General features: G+C 45.2%; 1 protein-coding gene across 5 annotated transcripts in view; it reads right to left on the reverse strand.

The window, feature by feature from the left end:
- Window positions 1-15,550, reverse strand: part of DPP6 (dipeptidyl peptidase like 6) — a 1,123,726-nt gene that overhangs the window by 234,141 nt on the left and 874,035 nt on the right. For all 5 annotated transcript variants that reach the window (XM_017519776.2, XM_017519786.2, XM_017519769.2 and 2 more), the window contains one exon: window positions 3,206-3,258. In XM_017519776.2, the coding sequence (XP_017375265.1) occupies window positions 3,206-3,258 (53 nt within the window). The remainder of the gene's footprint in view (window positions 1-3,205; window positions 3,259-15,550) is intronic.

Genomic DNA, 15,550 nt, shown 5'->3' on the forward strand with positions numbered 1-15,550 from the left:
AAAAAAAAAAAAAAAAAAAAAAAAAAAAAAAAAAAAAAAAAAAAAAAAAAAAAAAAAGGACGTCAGAAATTAGAGGGCATGGGACCCTTAATTAGACCCTTTTCTGCGGTTGCTTGGAAAGCCTAAAGCTAAGGAAAAAAAAATCAGCTATGAATGACAAATATGAACATCCTGAAGACTGCACGGCATCTGGCTTTAATTTAGAAGGAGGAGTGAGGAAAGGAAAGATGAGAATTAGTGAAAAAGGTACAGATCTGTGTTTTCAAAATTAAGAAAACCTCTTAGTTTTCTTGTATATGAACAATGTACATTTAAATATTTCAGTAGGGAGATTTTTATTTTTAAACAACAATTGTGCTTTCCTCGCCATCCAAAACCCACGTAGATCCTGAGACTCAGAGCTCAGGGCTGTGTCCTTCTCCCGCCACCTGGTGGAGCACACGCACCGATGACAGAGGCCACCAGGGGTCACGAAGCTCCAGGCCTATGATCCCGCTCAGGGATCCACCGTCTCATGAAGACAAATCTGACTCTGACAATATTTGCAACGAATTAATTGGCTAATTTCTCATGAATAGTTTTATGACAAAGAAGAAGAATTGAGGGGGGTTGAGCAACGCTGCTTCTGGGGTGCTGTGTCCGCTGACCTGGTGACAGAGTGGGACACTGACTTCGTCACCCTTAGAGGCTGTTTTCCAGTAAAGGTACTTGCTACATCTTCCAACCCTCTAAGAACCCTGAGAGGAAAAACTAGCATAGCATTAGGAATCTCATCTTTATAGCTATGTTTGTTCTCTGCATTGTGGAATTCGAATTAATCCCAAGGTTTTTGCTGTTGCTGTTTCAGAGAATCTCGCTCTGCCACCCAGGCTGGAGTACAGTGGTGCGATCTCTGCTCACCGCAACACCGCAACCTCAGCCTCCTGGGTTCAAGTGATTCTCCTGCCTCACCCTCCTGAGTAGCTGGGACTACAGACGCCCACCACCCTGCCCAGCTAAGTTTTGTATTTTTACTAGAGATGGGGTTTCACCATGTTGCCCAAGATGGTCTCAAACTCCTGACATCAAGTGATCTACCCACCTCAGCCTCCCAAAATGCTGGGATTACAGGCACAAGTCATGAATTTTCTTAATCGCGTGGGATTTCAAATCAGCCTGACTAATGCGGGACTCCAGGGGCAGCGTAAGCAAATACCAGCTAGGAGGGAGGGGCAGGTGACAACGTCTCCGAGCGCTCACTTAAAATGGAAATAAGAAGACTTTCATTGCAGGTTGTTGAACAGGGAGAAGGGTGTATGAAAGCCAATCAATAAATGATGGCAATTATTCTTGCTCTCATTTCATTAAAGACACGAGAAGCAGCTCCCTCCATGTCAGGGTCCTTTATGGGGGGATCATCGCCAGGCTCAGGGTATCTAAGTGCAGAAGCCAAGCCTCCCACACAGACTGCGCTGGCCTGAGCTCTGTCAGCTTGTTCGGCCAACTCCTGTGCCAAGTTCCTAGAATCTCTTTCTCCCCGTTTCTGACTGATGCAGTAAAATATTAACACAATATGTTAGGCATAAGCACTTTTAGAGCTTTGAGTTTTACAAATTAATATAAGATGAAACGAAATATCTATCATCTACAACGAATTCTATTGTTCCCAGAGGGGCAGATCAATCTCAAGGCATAATGATAGTCCGCCTGCCATGACCTCTGAAGACGTAGGATAGGATAATTCCTCTCTACTGAAGAACATGTGGGTTTCTATTTTAACACATTTTTAATGGAAAACGTGCGTGGATACTTTATTTTTGCAGCTCAGGCCATCCTTGCTTTCTTTGGGCTTCATTTTTCTAACAATCCAACAGAAACGATCAGTCACATTTTGCTGAAGATCAACATCTGTCTTCCCTTTGTCTAAAGCCCGCATGAAATTTTTTTTATCCATGTTTGTTTTCCAAGGACATGCCTGTATTCTAAGCTGTGTAGAAAACAGACAGCAGCAGTTATAAGCACTCACGCTGCGATTAATGCTCGCCTATGGAACAATGCTTTTGAGCGACTCCTGCTGTTTAAGTTTGCTTGGGAAATGAGGATGCCTCAGCCTAGATATTCACAGGATCCTGCACAACACCGCCTGAAGCACAATTCAGTTCTTTACAAACCTTTCCTGAGCACCTCACCTTTGCAAAGTACCACGACAGAAACCACAGAAGACATGAAAGAGGAACGTGAGGTGGGGAACAGGAAGGTCAGGAGAAGGGAATGAGAACAGGGGAGGGGAGGAGGAGGGAAGAGGAGACAAAGAAAGAATAAAGATGAAAACAACACAGGTCCTGCCCGACAGGCTTTCCCAGTTCTGCAACTGCTTTTTATCTGTGTCTGACTCAACACATGGCTTCACCAAACTCCACCCAGTGTCTTTCCGGTCCTGGGTTCCAAAGGTGAAGCTGATCATGCACCTGAGTGTTGTGTGGGGGACGTCTGCCCAGCACTGAAAATGAAACTCGCTCCTGCTACGGACAATACATTTTTGAGGGACCGGATGAATTTGGCAGTGCAATCTGAGGTCATGAAACAGCCTGAAGCGGGGTGGCCCAGTCAAAGCAGGCACGGAAACCCGGCTCCTAGGAGCACAACCAAGCTCAGAAAAGACAATAAAACAAGATCATATGTGCCCCTGAAACCCCATCAGAGTGATGGGCAGAGCAGCTCTAGCAACACCTGCTGAGATGGACTTGCTCAGCCCACCCCGTTCCCAACGCACTGCTGAATTTGTGACCAGAATAGTTTACCTTAATCCCACAAATATGTTCGGGATTTGTTTCGATGGCATGTGGTGGGCTGAGAGGTGCTCCTGCCGTTCTAGCGTGGGTATAGCCAGGAACCCTCGTGGGAAGCCAAGGGTCACCCCACTGTGCCTGAGATGAGGCTGCAGGTGATTACGAAGCAGAGGGGAATTTCCTGCTCTGCAGAACCTCCGGGGTCAACTGCAGGACCCAGCACAGGAACAGAGCAGACTTCAGAAATGGCAAGTGAGTGGACTCAGGTGACCCTCTGACATCCTTAGGGTCATTACCTAGGGAGAGTCCCAGAGCTCCTGCAGTGTGAGAAACTCACATGCCATTTCCCGCCCTAAGGGTTAAGCAGCTGGTCCATGTTCTACCCTTCACTTTGCCCTGTAGATTTCTAATTAAAAGAAAGGAAAGAACACTCTTACCCATGAGGAATTTTGCTCAGGACATAATATCCAGTATAGGAGTGTTGATATATCTGCAACAGACAAAAAGGAAAAAAAGCAGGCATTGAGACAGAGGCGGTGACTGTGATATTTTTCAAATCACCATGAATCCTAACAAACATCAGTGGACCAAAAGCAGCTAATCCCAACACCTGGAGGCAAAGTCTTTTATTTACTTAAGAAGTCAATTTGCATATCCTGTTTATTTTATTTTCAGCATTTGCAGTGGTTTATAGGGCAGCCAGAGGCTTGATGTCATCTCCATGGCTACCTGGTATGTGATTAAATTAGAGGCACAGATTTCAGGCTTAACTAAATATAGTACAGAACTAATGAGGACACCTTGGTCATTGGAGACTGTCAGGCACAGCCAGCTAGACCCAACGGGTCAGTGAGACCCGCGTACGGCTGGAGTTCCCTCTGAGTGATGGCAGGGGGTCCACCAGAACTTCTGCTGTGTGTCTTCAGTGAGTTGCAATATTGAAGCCAAGGCAGTCTTAATCGGGCCCACTTTTGACCTTCTGTACAATCGGATATGCATCTTTGAGTTTCAAAAAGAGTAGTCAACAAGAGCCGACTGAAAAAGGGCAGTTGGAAGTATCACAGTTTTAAAATGGACATAGCAGAAAACCAGAAAACGGTGCTTCCAACTCCTGTAACCCTCAAAGCCCAGATGCCTTTCTTAACCTCCTGAGCAGGAAATGACTCCGCAATCCACAGGCGCCATGAACAGAATTCGAGGGTTACACCAAAAGGAAGGGAGAAGATGATAGTTCAGGAAAGCTTAGCATCCTTCATCGCCAGCCTCCTGGGTAGAGACCGTGTTGAATACACAGAACATGTGGGTTACTCTGTTGCATGGAACTGTATTTCATTCCCTCCCAAGCCTTTCCTTTACCTGTGAAACCTCTGAGAGCTGGTGCCCCATGTGGCTAAATGTTCAGTGACCAACATTTAAAACCACCTTTCTAAAGACAATAGGTGAGGGATGTCGAGGCAAAGGCATTCATATCCAAGGTAGAGTACATTGAGCAGGGCAATGCATTTGAGGGACCAATGACGGAAAAGAGTCTGCAAAGAAAGCAGGTCGGATTTGCTAATACCACTGTCCCCAGCTAGCCTAGACCACTGAATTAACTTCTAGAAAATCACAATGGTCTTGGAGTTCTTTGGAGAAAGAGGACCCAGATATAAAAATAAACAACAGCACTTAAATCCCAACAATCTGCTGATTTCAGAGACCTTGAGACTCCTGAACCAGAAATATGGGGCCCAGGACAGCCTGCTTTGAGGGGGGCAGACGGGCAAGTGAGGCTTTAGTCATAAAGCAGCAGCCAGTAAGAGACAGGCCTGTGCTGGAGAGCTCTATGGAGCTGCCACAGCAATCTAATAAGGAACACAAGAACTTAACTCCTTTGGCTATTTCTGCCAGAGTGAGTGGTGTTGCCTGGCCAGGGGAAGGAAGGAAGGGCCTGGTACTGGCTCCTGGTCCTGAGCAGGTCACTGTTCAGAGAGCACCCATTAAAGGACCCCGCATTGCACTGTGAGTAAGCCACGCCTGCATGAGCTGCAACGGCTTCCTCAGATGCAAGGGCAGGAAGCTAGTCAGAGTGGATCTCAGGTTTCCATGGTTATGGTATACAGTATGCTGTATAGTTTCTGAACTCTCCTTTCAAAACCGCCTTTTCATTTGATTAATCTCACTTTGTTTTCATAGCATCCCTAGGGGGAAGAAGCGACCTTTGGTCAGATAAGAAACCAAGGCACAGCAAGAGTAGAGGATGATGGAGGAAAGAGAAAGGGGGAACAGGAGACAAGGAGAGAGGAGGGAAGAGATGAAGCCCGATTCTGTGCTCTGTAGTGTTGGCTGACTCAGTGACCCTCATGAACAGAATGTGGCAGCAGTAATGGTGTTATACTTCTACAGCCAGGTTAGAAGAGGTACTGTGGCTTCCTTCTTGCTGTCCTTCATATCACTTGCTCTGAGGAAGCTGGCTGCCATGTTGTGAGGATACTCAAGCAGCCCTGTGGAGAGTCTGAGGCTCATCCTGTTACACTGCCTCTTGCCAGCAGCCATGTGAGCGGATGTGGAAATGGGTTCCCCATCTCCAGTCAAGCCTTTGGATGACGGTAGCCCTGGCTAATGCCTTGATGGTGGCCTCACGAGGGATCCTGAGCCACAGCCACGCAGCTGAGACGGTCCCAAGTCCCTGACCCACAGTGACTGTGAGATGATAAATGTTGGCTTCCTTAAGCCACTGAGTTTCTGGTAATTTCTTATCTAGCAATAGGTAAGTCATATAGCTGCTTTAAAACCAGATAAAACAGATATTTTTAAAATCTATTTCTTCTGAGCTACTGGGCTTCTTCTTTGTAAACTTCCAGCAACTTCTAAAGCAAACAGATAAATTCCTTGTTGGAATAGTATCAGGACAGAGGTGCTGAGGGGCTGGGAGAGGACCACTCACAGACCAAATCACTCAGAGGAAGCCTTTGATATTACTGCAGCCAAGAGTCCGAAGTCCCAGAGATGGTGACGGTGGTGAGCTGAAGTGGGTGGTCGGCGTGGATCTCATTTATGAAGCACGTACCACATAGTAGGTACTTGGCCTGCTCCTTACCATGCAAGAACTCATTTAGTCTTTATGAAGTAGATATTACTATCCCATTTTTACAGGTAGGAAAATAAAATCTTAAGGAATTAAAGTTAAAGCCAAGTGGCATTTGACCTGAGGTCTGTCTCTGAACATTCCCTTGGAAATTGCCCGAACCCAGCTTGTATCTCTGAACTCTCAAGTCAGAAGTCAGTTGTCAGCTGAAAATTCCAGGATAGCAACAAATATAATAAAAATGCAAAGTAAGAACACCTGCCATCTTTCTTGGTTGAAGGCCCATTGCTTTAACCTATCTAGAAGCAGTGATTTAAATGCATTCCCTGGTTATGCCATCCCCAAAACAAACTGTATCTTTACATTCACCTTTAAATAGACCACTACACATCCCTGAAATTCAGCTCTGCAGGTGTTTTTTAAGCAGCGCCCATAAGAAAGGGGAGATCAATTAAAATAACCCTATCAAGGCCATGGCAAGAAGAAAGAAGAAAGGAGAAAAAAGAGGAAGGAGGAAGAATGAAGGAGGAGAAGGAGGAGGAGGAGGAGGAGGGGGAAGAGGAGGAGGAGGGGGAAGAGGAGGAGGGGGAGGGGGAGGAGGAAAAAAGTATTGCTTTGAATTGTTTGTTTGTACTGTTAGGCAAGACACCCCCAGACCAAAACAAACCAAACCACACATGTATGCACGGGGACTAGAACGGAGTATTTGGAAAACAGAATCGTCAGTAAAGGCTGATACAAAAATGAATAAAGTCAAAAAGCAGAGAAAGAGAAAACCTGAGAAGCTGCATCTGCCAAACTGAACCACCCGTAAGAAAGGCTGAAACAAAAATGAATAAAGTTGAGAAGCAGAGAGGAGAAAACCTGAGAAGCCGGGTCTGCCAAGCGCAGGGATGTGAAAGTGGCATTCCAGAACACACTGCTGATGCAAATAGACGCCTTCAGCAAGGAAGCGCAAGTGTGAGCCCAGCGCCACTCTGAAAAAACGGGGAAGTGGGAAGAAGAGAAACAATTTTCTCCTTGCTCCAAGATAAAGCAATAAAATATCATTGTCTTCCACAAAATCTTCCTCAACACCAAGCCGAAAGAACCCCAAGCACAAAGGAAACAACCGTTTCAGTGGTACGAATTGAAGCGTTTTCACTTGCACGATGTCTTATCTAAAAAAGAAAGCTGCATCACACTGAAAGAATTTGTTCCTTAGAGAGAGATAAAATCTTTTTCTTTTTCTGCGGTCAATTTTGTATTTACGTTTCTTTCTTTAAAACAATAGGCTCTAGGCCAGGCGCAGTGACTCACGCCTGTAATCCCAGCACTTTGGGAGGCTGAGGCCAGTAGATCACCTGAGGTCAGGAGTTTAAGACCAGCCTGGCCAACACGGTGAAACTCCATTTCTACAAAAATCAGCCGGGCAGGATGGCAAGTATCTGTAATCCCAGCTACTCGGGAGGCTGAGGCAAGAGAATCGCTTGAACCCGGGAGGTGGAGGTTGCAGTGAGCTGAGATCGTGTCATTAGACTCCACCCCGGGCGACGGAGCGAGACTTTGTCTAAAACAAAAATAATAAGTAAAATAAAAAATAAAATAGACTAAATATTTCTGATCATAAGAACACAAAGATTGGAAATTGGAAAGGCTGCTTTCAGGTATTTTTCTAAGAGTGCCATTTTTTAGAAGTTCATGAATATGAGTTACTTTAGTCTTATCCTACGCCATTACATTAATATTTCTCCTGGAAAATGAATATATGAAAACTTATTTCCCAAAACACTATCCACAGATGGAAAAAGTTTCAGCAAATTATTTTTTTTTAATATATCACACACAAATATTTGACACTGGTATTCAATAATTTTTTAAAAAGTAGTTGAGAGTTTGTCACAGGGTGAGTTCATATTTGGTCTGCTTCTTATGTCTCTAGAATTTCCCTCTACTCAGGAAATTTCTCGCCTCTCCCCTCCTCCCCTCCCATGGACCAATACTTTCAATGTCTAGGGTCTTTTCTATCTTGTACCATTGTGCACGCTGAATTTTGTCTAAGGTCTTTCCTTTTTTTAAATTTTACTTTAAGTTCTGGGTACATGTGCAGAGCGTGCAGGCTTGTTACATAGGTATACACATCCTGCAGAGGTTTGCTGCACCCATCACCCCATCATCTACATTAGATATTTCTCCTAATGCTTTCCCTCCCCTAGCCCCCTACCGACTGACAGGCCCAGTGTGTGATGTTCCCTTCCCTGTGTCCATGTGTTCTCATTGTTCAACTCCCACTTATGCGTGAGAACAGGCAGTGTTTCGTTTTCTGTTCTTGTGTTAGTTTGCTGAGAATGATGGTTTCCAGCTTCATCCATGTCCTGCAAAGGATATGAACTCACTCTTTTTTATGGCTGCATAGTATTTCACGGTGTATATGTGCCACATTTTCTTTATCCAGTTTATCACTGATGGGCATTTGGGTGGTTCCAAGTCTTTGCTGTTGTGAACAGTGCCACAATACACATATGTGTTCATGTGTCTTTATAATAGAATGATTTATAATCCTTTGGGTATATACCCAGTAATGGGATTGCTGGGTCAAATGGAATTTCTAGCTTTAGGTTTTTGAGGAATTGCCATACCTTCTTTTACAATGGTTGAACTAATTTACGCTCCCGCTAACACTGTAAAAGTGTTCCTGTTTCTCCATGTCCTCTCCAGCATCTGTTGTCTCCAGATTTTTTAATGATCACCTTTTTAACCGGCATGAGATGGTATCTCACTGTGGTTTTGATTTGCATTTCTCTAATGACCAGTGATGACGAGCTTTTTTTCACACGTTCATTGGCTGCTTAAATGTCTTCTTTTGAGAAGTGTCAGTTCATAACCTTTGCACACTTTTTGATGGGGTTGTTTTTTTCTTTTAAATTTGTTTAAGTTCTTTCTAGATTCTGAATATTAGCCCTTTGTCAGATGGGTAGATTGCAAAAATCTTTTTCCCATTCTATTGGTTGCTGGTTCACTTTAATGATAGTTTCTTTTGCTGTGCAGAAGCTCTTTAGTTTAATTGGATCCCATTTGTCTATGTTGACTTTCGTTGCCATTGCTTTTGATGTGTTAGTCACTGCTCAGTTAAAGTCCTTGAAATTGGATCGGGCTGAAGCTCTTCTTTCACCACTGCCACCTTCCTTTCCGGGGCTAAGCTCAGACCCTCCTCTTCTTGCTGAACTTCAACAACTCCTCCACTGTGCCTTACATTTGTAACCACTCATTCCCCCCATTACTTCTTCTAAGTCTGTAGAATATAACTCAAATATCCCTCACTGAAAAAAAAATCCCTGGCCATATTCCCCAAGAACTGTTCCTTCCTTTTTCTTTTCTTGAGATGGAGTCTCACTCTGTCGCCTAGGCTGAAGTGCAGTGCCGCGATTTGGCTCACTGCAACTGCTGCCTCCCATGCTCAAGTGATTCTCCTGCCTCAACCTCCAGAGTAGCTGGAAGTACAGGTGTACACCATCATGCCCGCCTAATTATTTTTTGTATTTTTAATAGAGACAGGGTTTGCCATGTTCGCCAGGCTAGTCTCGAACTCTTGATCTCAGGTTATCCACCTGCCTCAGCCTCACAAAGTGCTTGGATTACAGGTGTCAGCCACCACACCTGGCCTCCTTTTTTTAACTATCATGGCCCTTCATAAACAAAGTCTATGCTGCTTCACTGGCTCACTTTTTATTCATTTTCAACCCACTGCAATATACTCCCAACATTCTCAAACCGAGTTCTCCCAGCGAATCTTTATCTGCCAAACACATGGCATCATTCCGATTTCCAGCCTGCCACACATGATGACGTCAACAGGAGTTGTTCTTCTTTCCCAATTCCAGACCTCCTGCTCCTCCATCCAGGCTCCTCACCTTTCTCTCCTGCTGCTGCAGACCTGAATGGAAGGCAGGCAACAACCTGCCATCGTGGGGGGGTCCTTCCTCACTGGTCTAAGCCTTGGGCAGGTCCCCATCATTTCCGCTTTCTTATGCAGCTTCCTACTGAATTTACGTCTTTACACTTCATGTATCTTCTGAGATCTAAACTTATATTTAAGTTGGGCTGGGCCTTTCTACGTGGATGTTTTTATGCCAAACTTTAACCCCAAATTCAATATTTAGAAAACAAAATACATTCTTTTTTTAGGTGAATTTTTTTATTATTTTATTTTTAAATTTTACTTTAAGTACTGGGGTACATGTGCAGAACGTGCAGGTTTGTTACATAGGGAAGCCTACACCATGTGCTTTGCTGCACCTATCAGCCCATCATCTAGGTTTTAAGCTCCACATGCATTAGAGATTTGTCCTAATGCTCTCTTGCCCCTTACCTTCCCATCCCCCAACAGGCTCCGGTGTGTGATGTCCCCTCCCTGTGTCCATGTGTTCTCATTGTTCAACTCCCACGTATGAGTAAGAACATGTGGTGTTGGGTTTTCTGTTCCTGTGTTAGTTTGCTGAGAATGATGGCTTCTAGCTTCATCCACGTCCCTGCAAAGGACATGAACTCATTCCTTTTTATGGCTACACAGACATTTATGCAGCCAACAAACATGAAAAAAATCTCATCATCACTGGTCATTAGAGAAATACATTCCTTTTCTACTAAAGAATTCTCTATCTCCTTCCATGCACCTGGTCTTTCCACAGAAAAATATTGGAATGAGTGTCAGCGATTCCCGTTGCTTACTTTCCTGTCTATGTAAAAACGATTGCCAAGTTTCACTTGACTTTGTAACTTGAGAATGCCCCTTAAATTCACACCACATTTTCTACCCTCCGGCACGGCCCTGGTTTGGGATGCTGGAGTAGCCACGGTTGCCCAGTTTGGCCTGCCTGTGCTCCCCTCCCTCCTCCACACCTCCTCAAGTGTTCCCTTCCTAACGTTGCAGCAGGCTGAGGCCAGCAGAAGCGGGTGGCTCGGACCAGCTCTGGAGCAGGACACAGCCACTACTTTGTAGCTGCTGCTATCATGCAACCTTAGAGTGAGGCGCAGATTTCCCCCGAGCCTGCTATTCACTTGCTGAGTGAACTTGCGTAAGTTGTTTAAGTTCTCCGAACCTCAGTTTCCTTCTGTGCAATGCAAGGGTAAGGGTTGTGAGTAGTTGCTACGGAAATTCAAATCACAAGAAAGGAATAAAAAACACTCTTATTTAAATTCTGAGAATTGCATGATCTAGTTACCAGCACTGTGTAGAGTCCATGAAACTCACTTTTCTACTCTTTGGGACTCTTGGCAAACAGGAATTTCATTAAGAATGGCAGAGTTGCACCTGCCCTCTTTTGAGAGATGGCGTGGGGGTGAGACGATGACTGAGATTGTTACCCAGGATTTTGGACTGCACATCTGGGCAGCATTTGTGAGGTCCACTTAGAGGACTTTTGAGGATGGTCTCCTGATGTGCTGAGTTCCCCAGCACGGATGGCAGAAGCAGGGGCTCAAAGCACCACTGGGGTTGTCTGAAATGGGTGCATGCATTGCCAAGCACATTGCTTCGGGGATCTCAGCAATCCTTTCCTTATTTAATCCTATAATTTCACTCAAAGAGGAACTGAAAAACAACAGGAGGTGTAGATGAGCCCAGAGTAAGATTTTCTTAAGCTAGAATCAAAAACCCCATGGCTGGCACACATGGTTAAAAAAATACACAATATAGTAATGTAATAAGAAGCAAGGCTGAAAATACTGGAAAACTGAACACAGGGAAAAGACAGATGAGACAGAGAAAAGAAAGTGAGATTTAGAGACTGGGCGGTAAAAAAAAGAAAAAAAAAAGGAAAGTTATCTGCATGAGACGTCAGGGGTGGTCAGGGAAAAAAATTAAAACCTGAAGCAAAAAAATAAAAGCACCAAAAAGAAGCTGGAAAATCATCTATTTCTTGGCTTTAAAATGAAAGAAAATGAGAAAATGAAGTGTTTACTCAAAGGGTTTATTTTCTCACAATTTTGAAGTGTTCCATTAACAGATAAAAAAGAAGTTGCATTAGGTGCTAGATGGCACAGTCATACCCGTATCTGGAAATTAACAGACAGTCCCGTAGGATACAGAAAGCAATCTGCTTTCAAAATCCAAGCCGAGGTTCTGTGGGCTGTGACAGACACTTCATGAGGGGAATGTCCAGTACTATTCCTTTTGGACCCTGACAACCTTTGAGGAGTCAGAGAAGATCAATCAAGCAGTTAACTCTGAATTACAGCCCCCGTTCCCCACCACACCTTTCAGCTGACCTGGAGCGAGAAGAGATCAGGAAACACATGCGTCATTTTTCAGAAATACTTTGTGAATTGCTGCATTACATGGTATCTTCCTTAATCTTGGTCTTGGCTGGTTTTAGTGATTAATTCCATCCACTCTCATGTCCCTGCAGGACGTAGCAGCTGCTGTGATTCCAAGAAGCCCCCGGAGACCTGCTCTGTGGAAGGGCTAATTATCAGGCGGGCATTCAGAGTAGGGGAGGCAGAAGCAAACTTTCCCCATTTTCCACCTGGATCCTTCTTTGGATAATTAAAATAAACACGCTCATCTCTAACAATGTGGGCGGAGACAAGAGCTACTCAGTTCATAAGGACTTTCTGGGAAAAAATGTTGTCCTATCATGTCTAAAACATTTTCCCTCAACATTTGAAGCAATAGGTCCAGTTGAGGGTGTCACTTTTTCTAGTGGTGAGACCAATAAGCCAAAATACTCCAGAGAGGACCAGGTTGGCTGAGTCTAGTAACAAAGCCACCTGAGAGACACCCGGAGCAAGGGGAAGTATTCTGCCCAGACAAGAGAAGACCCAGGGGAGGGGGATCGATGCCTTTAGGGTTTCAGAGAACTTCACGAGTAAGCGTCAGTAGGCCTGTTCTCTTTTGCCCCCATGGGAAGAATAAGGCTGACAGTACACATTAGAAGTAAATAGATTTCAGACCAACGAAACTGCCTTTCGGTAGTGTGCGCTACTCCAACACTAAAAGCCGCTGTTACTAGAAGGACGGAAGCCATTTTTTGGTGCATTCAGGAGAATGCAGGAATTGGTGAGATGGAACCAGCGACCACTCACATTCCTTCCTGCTCAGAAACCTCGACATTCCTCTCTCAGCTCCCAGGCAGGTAGGGGCCGGCCTCCGCCTTCCCCGCTGTGCTCTCTGTGGGTGCCTAAGTCTAACTGCTTCTTGGTGCTGGCTATAGCTGCCTGAGCCATGAATAAATGAGCTCAGGCCTTCGCATGTCACAACTGACTGTGACAAAAGTTATTTAAGTCCCTCCCCCCTGCAAAATCCACACTGCCTCCTTCCCAAGATTCTGCAGAAGTCACATCCCTGTGTGGCGTCTGACTCCTGTGGCACTTGTGCCTCTCCCTGGGCACTCATCAAAGACCGAGCATCGGACCAAAACTTCTGACTTCTTGCCTGCTGTCTGGGCCCAGTCCTGTGGCTGATGGTCCAGTGAACTGTAAGTCCTGATGCTGAAGTTGAAAGATGATGGAAAACCCCTGAATGAATCAGTCCTCCCTGGGGGAGGGGGGACTTGCCCCAGAAACACAGGGTGGGGCTGTCTGTGCTGCACGCCTTGCACAGAGCCTGCCCACAGCAGCCTGGGGCTTCTTTGCAGCCTTCTCTACTGTATTTCACTGGTTACCACCCTGGTTTCTCATAGAGCTGAAGGTCAGGTGCTTTGGGCTCACTTCCAAAAACAGACAAAGAGATGGTGCTGCACAGCTGGTTCTTCTACGTCAGTAAGGGAATGGAGGACATCATTTGGCACTTAATTACAACCATACAAAGACAAACATCTACCTACGCTTCCTTTATAAGAAGGCACACGAGAAAGCATCTCTATGCCTGCTTGTATCCAGCCTGTGTCTAAACCTGTCCTTCACCAAAGGTTAGCAGTGAAAAGTCCAGTCAAGTCAGCATCTTTCTTTGCACTTCTTCCCTCTCCTCCTCTTTCTCCTTCTACCTTAAACAAAATATTTGTGTCTGTGTGTGTGTGTATTTGCACGGTGCCACATAGCCGCTTAGTTTATTTCTGGGAGGTCAGCTTCACTATGCTGACTGTCAAGCCTGCAGTTTCCACCCTTAACTTTTCATCGCCTGCTTACCAGGTCCACTTGGATGTGGACATTGTGCCCCATGTGCACATGTCTACAGCTGAGGGGGTCTGTCCCCCCAGTCTTTGCTCTGTCCTTCCTGTTTCTGCAGAGAGCGGAAGTCTGCCAAGCATCCCTCCTGGAAGGGCACATTTTGGATTGTTTTTCTTCTGTCCCAGGGCCGATCATGCACCAGGTGGGTCCCTCTGGAACTGCATCTTTCTCTTTCCCTCCCTTTGATCCCCTCTGAAAAGAACTCGCCACAGGCCCCCGTTTCCCAGGAGACTTCTAATGTGCTGCCCGTTTCCCCGATGGATTCTTACATCTCACTGCCTTCCAGCTCCGCGTCAACTTCAGCAAGTGCCCTTTGCCTCTCACGTCCTGAGCAAACTCTCCTGTGACATTCAGACCCTCCTGAATGTCAGCCTACTTTCACACCCTGGCAGCCACCGCCCAGCTCCCTCTGTTTCCCCTAGAAACTGTGCCATTCGCCAGTTCTCTTAATTTCCCCTCTGCCTTCTTTAGGTCAAGCTCTTGTCTTTCCATTTCCTTACATGTCTGTTTAAGTCATACGATCCTTTAACATCTAGCTCAAATGCTCCTCCTCTGTAAAGCATTTCCTGATAGCAGAAATTCTTTCTGGCACCTCTCTGCCTCTACAGCAATACTTTGTACTGTTCTTACTTATTACATTCATTACCACAGCTACATATGCACATGTCTTACTGAACATACTGGCCAAGAATGAGTTGAGTGTCGATACGTATTTAAAATCTGATGAGTTTAGCTTCTCAAAAGCCCCCTTCCTGGGTCTCTGCTGCACTCACTTTGTTCCTTCCTCTTCTGATAGGATGTGGAGGAGGTCCCAATATTAGTTTCACAATAAATACACATGAAGAGGAGGCCAGTCTCCTTAGGTGACAAGCTTTTGGTGCTCAGAACAAGGTCCCTGCCAGGACTTCTCCAGCCTGGAGGGAGGCAGTGAAGGACCGGCCCAGAGCTCCTCCTCAGCAGCTGAGCTGAGTTGAGGGCTCATGCTGGACACTTTGAGGTACACTGTGCTCAGGTAGGCTAAGGAGTTGCGTGGGGACCACCAAGAGCAGTGACAAAGGCTGCAGGAGGCCTGGCAGAGCTGTACACACAGCCTTAGGGGAGCCTCTGAACAGCTGAGAAGAAAAAGGCTCCTAGAGGCAAGGGGTTGGCCACTCCCACGGCCACATTCGAAGGCAGCAATGGATTTGCAGCAGGATGAACAGCATGATCAAAGGCACTGGCTTCACAAAGATCTCATTAAAAATACACAGCAACACTAACTTTTCTCTAAAACAATGAGGTCTATATTTACAACACTTCCTCGTAATGCAGGCCAGTCAGTAACATTGATGTATACAGTTGATAAATAATCAGTGGGTATCTACTGTGTGCACTGCATTGGTGAAAGGTATTTGTAAGCCTTTAGGTCATGGAACCAATGGTGGGTCATTTTTTTAAAAAAGGGAAATAGAATAGGATTAAAAATATCAGAGTATACAACATATGATAAGAGCTTTCTGTAAGATTTTGTTTCAGTTCTATGTGTGTGTTTATATACTAGGCCAGGTTTGTGAAATGTACTTTTATGCTA

The sequence above is a fragment of the Cebus imitator genome, unplaced genomic scaffold, assembly GCF_001604975.1.
Source record: "Cebus imitator isolate Cc_AM_T3 unplaced genomic scaffold, Cebus_imitator-1.0 Scaffold20, whole genome shotgun sequence".
Lineage (NCBI taxonomy): Eukaryota > Metazoa > Chordata > Mammalia > Primates > Cebidae > Cebus > Cebus imitator.